At 31.1% G+C, this 10,917-nt stretch overlaps 1 protein-coding gene across 4 annotated transcripts in view; it reads right to left on the bottom strand.

Moving 5' to 3' along the window:
- Gpo1 (glycerophosphate oxidase 1) overlaps positions 1–10,917 on the bottom strand; it is a 292,598-nt gene that overhangs the window by 51,196 nt on the left and 230,485 nt on the right. For all 4 annotated transcript variants that reach the window (XM_017630228.1, XM_017630213.1, XM_017630222.1 and 1 more), the window contains 2 exons: positions 629–817; positions 414–515 (listed from right to left, as the gene is read on the bottom strand). In XM_017630228.1, the coding sequence (XP_017485717.1) occupies positions 414–515; positions 629–817 (291 nt within the window). The remainder of the gene's footprint in view (positions 1–413; positions 516–628; positions 818–10,917) is intronic.

Here is a 10,917-nt window from a genome sequence, read left to right on the forward strand (position 1 = left end):
TCCAAAGTTAGTGGGGGTCGGTCATACATTTGGACTCGATTGGAGCACTCTAAATGGGTCAAAGTGGGATTTTTCAAAATTTGCCCCTACCCAAAAGTTCGACCCAAATTGGGGGACATCAGAATTCGTTTTAGAGGTATGGTTCCTTCGGCAAAGTTTCTTATTTTGATCCCTAGAATATGATTTTCACAGAGCAATGAGCGATTTTTTTGCCTCCCCACAAATTGACCCGGCCTAGTAAGCACCAATCTATTATTATTATTATTAAACAAATCCTTCATTGTTCGCGTATCGCTGCAAATAAACGAACAATCCTTACTCCTTTATTGCTCGAGTTTGGTATTCATCCATAAATTGTTTACTGGGACTGGGTAGGTGTTGCATTTTCTTACATATTAGTATAATATACATACCTGTAAATATTCATCAAGTTCGACTTGTCCATTCATATTAGTATCGATTTCTTTAAGTATCTCGTGAAGTTGTTCTCCAGAAACATCGGCATCTCCGAAACTCTGTACGGTAAGAAGATATATGCAGTTTTATTTACGCATGCATACACTATATTTAATACCTCTTGAGTGGAAATAAAAATGGTGAAATATTTAATAATTTTCTCAAAGCTTACCTTGAGAGCCCGGCGAATATCGTTGATTGATACATAGCCCTTTTTATCCTTATCAATAAGTTGAAATCGTTTGACATAGGTTTGTATTTCGTCTTTCGATAGTTTTATTGGTATTCTTTCCTTTGATGTCCTATTTACCATTTGACCCATTTCATGAGCTAGGAATTCGTTGGCTTGTTTTATTTGTTTCTAAAATAAATAAAAGATATATACTTATGAGCCATTCTTTTTCAAGTCGGACGGATTTCGTAAAAAATATATGTCATGTCTCCGATTCGCTTCAAATTTGTTTTGTGGGTTCTATAAATGAAATAAGCTAACACGTGTTCGAGGAATTTTTTTCTTCTTTTTTTCTTCAGAGATATGATCTTCAAACCGTTATATCTCGGGTTCTGCCGATCGTAGAAACCAGTAAATTAGGGATTTAAAGTTATACCATCGTAGTCCTTGTTTAATTCTCTATAAAAAACGTGGTTAAAAAATGGGGGTTTTTCAAGAACTAGTTTTAAAATATTTTTCTTCATGACGAGATGGTTTATTTTGTGAGAATCAACCACTATTTGTAATTTTTTTTCAAAAACTTATGTTAAGATGTATTTGGTAAGTTGTTAAACATCGAGTTTTTGCAAAAAGTACAATTTTGTTGCGGATTCCAATAGAATACCTATCCAGATATAATATTTGTACGGCAAGAGTAGTCTTTAAGGCGACAAACCCCCAGAAATGAGCGTGGCAATTGCAGGAATAAAGTTAGCAAAACGCAGATTTATTGCGCTTCGTTAACAATATTTGTTCCAGAACTTTTTCAATCCATATAGATATTCTGGAGAAATCCACAATAAAGTCTAGATTTTTGAACTTTGGTTTTAATATAGCCATGCCCATTTCTGGAATATTCATTGATTGAAAAAGTTGTGGAACAGATGTTGTTAACGAAGGGATATTCCGCCAAAATCCGCAGTAAAATCTGCGTTTTGCAAACTTTAGTCCTACAATTGACACGCCCATTTTTAGGGGTTTGTCGCCTTAAAGAAAAATCTTGCCGTACAAATATTATACCTGGATAGGCGCTCTATCGGAATCTGCAATAAAATTTAAATTCTTGCAAAAACTCCTTTATAACCTTACTAAATATATCTCAACATAAGTTTTGGGAAACAAATTACGAAAAATTGTTGGTTCTCACAAAATTAACCATCTCGTCATAAAGAAAAAATATTTTTAAAATTGTTCTTGAAAAACCCCCTATTTTCTTTAACCACGTTTTTTTATAGGGAATTAAACAGAGATTACGATGGTATAATTATAAATCCCCAATTTACCGGTCTGCACTATGCAAATCAACTTCAAAATGTTCAACTGTTAATAGCTAAGCTAGCTTTAGGACAATCTTAACCATCTTATATATAGAAATTCTTTAGCTTTAAAACGACCTTTAGATAAAGTCTCTAAGATGGCAGAACCCGAGATATAACGTTTTGAAGGAGTACATGATTAGTGAGAATCACGAAAAAATGCAAACTTTGACAGATCATATCTCCAAAGAAAAAAGCGAAAAAAAATTCCTCGAACACGTGTTAGCTTATTTCATGTATAGAATCCATAAAAAAAAATTAAGCCAATCGAAAGTGTGCCACCAAATTTGGTGTCCGATATTAAGAAGAATGTCTCTTAAATAAGTACATACATGTACATATGTATTATTTTTTCCAATAAGACAGCTGAGCATCAAATAAGTGCTCATTAAGCACTTTCCCCTTGTCGGTGTAATTTTTTACGTCTTCTTACTAATTGAAAACTTTGATTAATGAAAAATGTATCTGCTCTGCTCTAGAAACTACGAAACTGCTTATTGTCGTTTTTATAAACTAATCAGTGCAAATGAATAAAGTACTCATTGCTGTCATTAGCAAGTCCTCAGTGCTAATAAACAAACTACTTATTGTTGTTGTTATAAACTCCTCAGCACTAATAATCAAATTACTCATTTTTGTCGTTATAAACTCCTCAGCACTAATAATCAAACTACTCATTTTTGTCGTTATAAACTCCTCCGTACAGGAAAAAACAAATAAGTAGAAAACCAAAATTTTTACTTTTAAAAATGAATTGGTTTATTTAAAAAGCGTTTATTAATACAAAACTCTTATAGTACATATGCATGATAAAAAATAGAAGGTAGTTTCATGTAAAGTAATTAATAATTAATAATTCGTTTTGTTCGTTTCTGAGGACAGACAGAATTGAATTCTTTATTTGGAAAGTATTTTCTTTTATACAAATGTTATTGATACCTAATTACACTAATACTTACAAATTAAATGTACATAATTTCATATATGCAAGTCAGCATATTTCAGTGACCTACATATCGTTGGTTTAGTTCGCAAACGTGCTAAGTCCATGTTTTTAATTTTTCATGAGGGACAAAAAACCGTCTAACTTTTTTTGTTGTCAATATTTTTCTAATCTGTAAATGCAGTTTTATTCCTTAGTTCGTCTTGTTTTAGTACCAATAATCGGCCAATTTCAAAATAAAGCTGTTGCAGACTTATAGGCCTTTTTAGGACTTACTACATTTTCTCTTTAAGATTTTATTCTTTTAATGTGGACTTAGCACATTTTCTATCAACCTTTTTTCCATTATTTTTTATTGTTAAAAGATTTAATTGTTTACTTTAAATATATTTTATTGTTTTAAAATGAATTATAACGTAATACAGTTTTATTTCATTGCTATTAACAAAAATAAATATTTTAAGTCGTAAATTTATGTACCATTTATAAAAGAAAATAATTAAAAGCAAGTAAAGAGGTAAAGTTTGGGCGAAACCCGGCGCAGGTATCAAATACTGTCGTAAGCAGGGTCTTTTTCCCGATTTCAAACGTTTTAGATAAAATCCTGAGTTAAACTCAATGAAATAATTGAACCACGTTTAGTAGAAATCGCTAAAGTGTCTACCGAAATACACCTTGTAGTCATAAATTGGGCGGTGTCATGCAGTCTTAATTATTGTTAAGAGATTAAGAGATCTGAAATTTATCGTTAGATATACGGGAAGCGAATGTAATTTTGGTCCGATTTGAATAATTTTCAACGAATTGCTTTTCCGTACCAGGTTTATTAAGTGCACAGAGTTTGGTAGAAATTGATAAATCGGTTACCGAGTTACAAATTTGTGATCATAGGTGGGCGGCGCCATGCCCATTATCCAAAAATGTATCATAATCTAATTTTCTGCTGAGTGGTTATCGCGATCATCGATTTTAAGTGAATTAGATTTTCAACAGATTTCTTAGCTAGACCCTAAATAAGGCTCGTACCGAGATTGGTGAATGGGCTACTGAGATGCAGCATTTCATAATAGGTGGGCGGGGTCACGCCCATTTTCCAAAAATTGCACAATAATATTTTTTACAAAAAAATCTACTTCACATACTAATTTTGAACAATTTGCATCCAATATTTACAACCTACATACCAAATTTCGTTGAGATATCTCTAGTTATCGTGTACACGGACAGACGTGTATATATATTTTTTTGATTTTTTTGGACTTAGCACATTTGCGTACCAATGCATAACAACAAGTAAAAACGACATTACGGTAATTTTCTTTTTTGGTAATGATGTATTTTCAGTTATGCTATCTTACTGCATCAAAATCACAATTTACATAAAAAGTGGACTTAGCACGTTTGCGAACTAAGCCAACGATATGTACTTTTGTGTGTTGCAATCTATTTGTCGGTCGACGCGACAAATAGACACAGTGTGAGTGAGCGTGACTGATTGACTAATATAAACCAATATGTAACATGAGTGCAGCAATGCATGAACTCAAGCTGAGTTCAAATGAATATGGGTTATTAATAATTTGCTGCGTGTGTGGTCTGCATATTTGTATATATGTATGTATATATTGGACAATTGGATATAGTGAAAGTGAAACGGATTTCAAATGCATGTTACACCTCCCATTTTTTGAGAATGGCCATGGATAATTTGTGCACCAATGATCCATGGCTATTCTTTACTGAATTTCAATTGTCTTTCTAAGTTATGACATAATGGCAGAGAACTTAGATAGATAGAGAAGGTGCAAACTGAAAGTGGAAACTATTCGCGGACGAAAAATTAACAAAATTCTGTTGAATTTAATGTTGATAACATAATACAATGTTGAGCAATATGAAATGTGATGTTCTTTGCGAGCAAATAAACGAAAATATGGTAAATCTTCACATAATTTTCATTAATTTGTAATTTTTAAAAATACAATTTAAAATAATGATAGTTTGGCATAAAGTTTTCACACATATGTACATGCATACATATACTGGCAATCAAAAGTGAGTGCATGGTGTTTTTTGCTTAATATTTGCAATGTTTTTCAATTAATTTTTTTTATTATCTTTTTAATCAAAACTATACAAGTCAAACTTTCAAACTTTACACAGAACATAGAAAAATTCAACGAATTCTCGTCTAAATTTTGACCTGTTTAATCCGAGTTTTTAGAAAAATTTTGAGTACGCAGATAGATCGGTTTTTTAATTCTAGTGGAACAAGATCAAGTTTTAAGCGGCTAAAAAATCCGGTTGATTTTTAATGATTATTTATTGCTGACGCCTTTTTGCACTTTTTACCAAATAAAAGTGAATTTCTTGAAGAATAAATTGCGCGTGACCGTTTGCAAACAAATAAAAAAAATTAGCGCTATTTTTTACGAATTGCACTTGCTATATGCATAAAACCGCAATTCCCGTCGAAAATAACATAAAAGTTTAACTTAAAAACATTGCAAATATTAAACAAAAAAACAGGATGCACTCACTTTGCCAGTGTACATACATATTTGTGTTTAAAATTAACTACTTATGAAATAATTTTTGTGGCACGAACATATACATACTTGCGCTTTTTAAAAATGGGAATAAAAATTGGATTCGCATAAAATTTTAATTCCAATAACTAATATTTTAGTGAAAATATTTACAATAAAGCTTTCAGTAACTTTTGGAAAATTTGAGCGATTATGTGAAATTATACATGCGTTTGTACCTACATATCCATTTACATATATTATTTTAAACAAATCTAATAGTATAATTAAAATGGAATATGGATATGACAATTAAAAAAAAAAACAAAAAACAAATTATTACTTGGTCCGTCCGGGATTTGAACCAAGACAAACGGCGAGACGCCAAAAAGTTGCGTCGCCTCTAGCATACGCGCCACAGTACATCATTCAAATTGCAATCTCTAAATCACTACCTATATGATATTCTTCATTCATCCAAAAAGACAAACGCATAAATATGTATGCATTAATAAATGTAAATATGTGCATACATATGTACGATTGGTCTGCTTTCGTCTTCCCATCGCCGTCAACCAACCACAGACAAATTATTAAATTTCTGCGAATTGCCACGAAGCCATCAATATTAACGCTAGGTTGACGAAATATTTAGGTTTTCGCATAAGTTAACATTTAATAAAGCCATACTCGTACATTTTATATGGAGAATAATAATATTTCGTTTAAAATTCTGCATGCAAACATGTTCTCGACGATACGTGTAACTTTCGTGAAAATTAACTAAAAAAATCATGTTATATTAACGGCTGGAATGAAAAAAACTATGTCCGCTAAAATGGGTTAAAATCAAATTTGAGTTGACATATTTACACGCATACATGCAGACATACATATGGACATATACAGTGGACTAGCACTAGCTTGGACATAGCATATCTTGTACTTTGATGTGGTTGAATCTTTTTATGGTACTGAAGATTTGCTTACGGGTGAAAAAAATTAAAAATCATCCATGGATATATATAAATATATTTTTATAAACGCTTTGAAGTTTAGAAATTTTTAATATTCAAAAATAAATAGAATAATTTTTTTGCAATTATACAAATGGTGTTCAAGGCTCATTGACCCACCTGTACAAAAATCGTGGCGCGTCATGGACAAAAATTTTACAATTTCGGGCCGAAAAATGTGAAAACGAGCTAAGTTGCCACGTTACATTTGTGAACTTCCGATAAAACCACATATGTTTGTGATTTTAGAAGTTTTGATTTTATTAAAAAAAAATTAATGTATTTTCCTGCAGAAAACGTACACTTTTATTTAATGTTTATTAAAATTACACCTTAAAATACTAGTTAGTGGTTGAAATATTGGAAGGGAATAGAGAAATTGAGTGTTTTGTCAAAAACTACCAAAAATTACCAAAATTCGAGATAACTTATTTTACTGGATATAGAGAAATAATTGCCACTTTTTACTTGGCTGGCCGAGTTTTCTTCAATTTTACATTTTAGAATTTTTGTGTCGGATTGATAAAGTTGCGCTTGTGTGTGATGAATTTGCGGGGAGATGTGCTGCGGCTGTTTTTATGAATGAATTTACTTGGCCTTGAGAAATATGCGAATGCGTTTATGAATGAAATAGTTATTGTTGTATTTGAGTATACGTGTAATTATGTATGTATATATGTGCGTAGTATTTAAGCAGCAATATGCACATATGTATGTACATATGTACTTATATATGCATGTAAAAACGTTGTCAATTAATGTAGCATGTACATATAGATATATGTATGCGTGGGAAATCCATTTTCATTAGACTTCAAAACTATTGGGGCATTTTCGTAGACGAAATAAAGTCGACTCTTAAGTTAAAGTTTGTCAGCCCCAAATAAGAAGAAAGTTAGTATGTACATAATATATGTAATATTATGTGCATGTCCAAGAACGTTATCAATAAATGATTTTGGAGTATGTGTATGGGGTACATATGTACACATATATGTAAGTACATATATACATACATACATTCAGATGCGATCAACTAATTAGCAACGAAATTCAATATGATATTGTTTGCAAATTATGTTTATTTATTTATTTATAATAATTTCCTTTAAAATATAATTCAATCTATAACAGAAACCACAATAATAAAAGTTTAAAAGCTTGCACAAATTGCAAAAACACGAATTAAACTTCAAGAAATCGTCATCCAAATTTTTAATTAGAATATTTAAAAAATTTTCGGGTATGCAGTATTGTAGTCCATTCAATTATAGTATAGGAAAGTGCAAGTTTCAAGTTGTTAAAAATTACCGTTGATTTTTTAGATTTTTTTTTGTTGGGGTGTTGCTGTTTTTTCCCATACAAAAAAAAAAATTTTGTTCATGTGTTATATGGAAGAAAATCGAACAACCCTCCACAAAAAAATTCTAAAAAATCAACGGTAATTTTTAACGACTAGAAACTTGGACTTTGTTATACTATAATTGAATGGACTACAATACTGCATACCCGAAAATTTTCTAAATATTCTAATTAAAAATTTTGAAATTTTTATAATAATTTTTTGAAGTTTGATTTATTATTTTGCAATTTGTGCAAGCTTTTAAATTTTTATTATTTGGGTTTCTGTTATAGATTGAATTATATTTTAAAGGAAATTATTAAAAATAAATAAATAAACATAATTTGCAAACAATATCATTTTGAATTTCGTTGCTTGCTAATTAGTTGATCGCATCTGTATGTACTATAAGCATCCATATGCGCATGCCTGGGAAATGGATTTGCATTTGACTCCAGAACTATTATTCACAAATAATATCTACGAGTATTGCAGTAAAAGTCAAAAGCAACTTTGAAGTTAACAAGTGCATTGCTTTGTACATTTTTTTTTGTTAATGCGTCCATCTTTAAAATGAGTATGTGAAAAAACCAAGTTTATCATTTTTTTTAACTAACATTCATTTTTACTATTTACATAATATAATACTCGTACAAGAAGCGAACTTGAACAGATGCTTTTTAAGTTTTTAGCAACATTAACTACTGAATAAATTATATTTAACAAATGGTCTTGCAGAAATGCAAATCAGCAATTCTAACTAATATTAAAGTACATTTAATATAATTTAACTATATTAATTTATTTAATTTTATAAAAAAAAATATACATGAATACGTTTCTGCATTCACATGCAACCTAGCAACACATAGCCAGACAATTGCAACAAATATAACATTATCATAACAGAAATTTACATTTTTCTCTGTTAACTCTTCTTGAAATGTTAATAGCGCTGTGGTGATATTCCATGGATTTATTTTTCAGCCAAACAATTTTACGTTCCAAAAATTTCCACCTTCTCTATCTATCTAAGTTCTCTGATAATGGTAACTTGATGTCGCAAAAAAATTTTGTTGGTTTATGTAGTTTTTTTTTCTTTTTGTTTGTTTACGTACATATGTATCTATTATGCTGACTTTGTTTTTTCATTCTTTACATTTTTTTTAAATTAAATTAATTTTTTTTTGTTGTGAGTACTTAGTAACAATTATAAGTAAATTGTAATGTTTTTGTTTATTTAAGTGTTTGATATTATTGATTTAAAGTCATAGTAATTTAAGCCTATTCTTGTGAACTATTATTTCCTTATCTTTATTTTTTCTATCGCTACTTTCTATTCTATGATGAACTCCAGTAAAATTGTTATTTTTATCAATGTTCTTTACTCTATAGGGTCCTTTATACTTACTATCTAACTTATGACCTGCTTCATCTTTAACTAATACTAAATCTCCTATATTTATTTCCTTACTGTGGCTATTTATATCATAATTGATTTTTTGTTTTTCCTTGGTTTCTTGTACTAACTTCTTAGCTCTTTGTTGTGCTATTTGTAGCCTATATTTAATTTCTTTGTCATACGCCTCATGGTTATATACTGGGCTAATGACACTTTCTTGTAAAAATACGTAAGTCAGGGGTGTTTTTCCAAAAACTAATTCAAAAGGGCATTGGCCGTGAACTGTGGATGGTGTCGTATTGTAGCAATACGAAAAATATCTGAGATACTCACTCCAATCAGTTTTGTCAATGGATATGTAAGTACGCATGTATTCATGAAATGTTCTATGACTGCGTTCGACAGTGCCCAGCGTTTGATGGTGGTAAGGTGTTGAGGCTTTATGCTCAATTTTGAGAAGTTTGCACAGTTCCTCAAATAAACTGTTTTTATATTCGGTTCCCATATCCGTTATGATTGTTTTCATACAACCATAAATCAGAATGAAATGCTCGAATACAGCTTTAGCAACTGCTACAGCATGTTTGCTCTGAACTGGCACTGTAACTAGGTATTTAGTTAAGTCACATATAATAGTAACAGCGTATTCATTTCCGTGTATCGATTTCGGTAATGGTCCGATTGTATCGACTTGTACAATATCAAAGGCCTTCGGAGGTGTATCCGTTATTGTCATTGGTTCCTTGATATGTCTATTAATTTTGTTTGTTTTACAATGGATGCAATTTTTTACGTATTTTCTTATGTCATTTTTCATGTTTTTCCACTTCTGTTTGATCTTGTTTGTCATGCGATTTATTCCTGGGTGGCCACCAAAAACAGGATCGTCATGATATTTATGCATAATTTCTTTAATTTTGTCGACATTTGTCACATGCATAACTTCTGGGGTTAATGCAATTGTTAAATTTTTGAGAACCTTGGTACCTACTTCTATAAATTTGCCTACTCGAGTATAATTATATTTAAACAATTTGTCCCCTAAGGACAACTGTATCTTTACAAGTACTAGATTGCCGGCTTGTTTTGCAAGCATGGTAAAGAATTGTCCTAAGTCAATCTTATAATAATAATAATAATAATATCCCAACGGTTTTTACCCTCCATTCCCGCCCATCCGCACGAGGGGCGCAGTCCGCATGACGTACGGAACCAATATTTTAAATTTTTGTGCCGAGTCACGATAGGCAGGAGTTTGTTAAGTGTCGAGATCTAAAACTGTTCAGCTACAGAACTAAATTCATCAGCTGATTTTATGTATTTATGTCAATAATTCACTTATTGAGAGAGGAGAGTATCACTTTCTTAATGCTGAAAAGCGGATCTGATATATCAAACGTGCTGGAATGAGAGTTAAAATCCTGGCATAAGCAACGGAGTGGGTCGTGCAATTCAAAATTGGTTTTACAAGCTTTCAGAAATATGGGACAAAAGTGTCTTGATACGCGTGAGGCAACATTAAAGCTTACATCAGCCAGAAGAGACGGACTTGAAATTGAGCCTGTCAGTAATTTAACCATAAAAATTATACCAAGCATTTCCCTGCGACTGGCAAGTGTAGGAAGGTTAATAAGTTTTAAGCGACTAGTCGACCCATCGGAAATTTCTTAAAGCAAAAAGTAGGAATTGTTTTTGAACTGATT

Source organism: Rhagoletis zephyria, unplaced genomic scaffold, assembly GCF_001687245.7.
Source record: "Rhagoletis zephyria isolate East Lansing unplaced genomic scaffold, Rhagoletis_zephyria_1.1 Rzeph_scaffold_00086, whole genome shotgun sequence".
NCBI lineage: Eukaryota > Metazoa > Arthropoda > Insecta > Diptera > Tephritidae > Rhagoletis > Rhagoletis zephyria.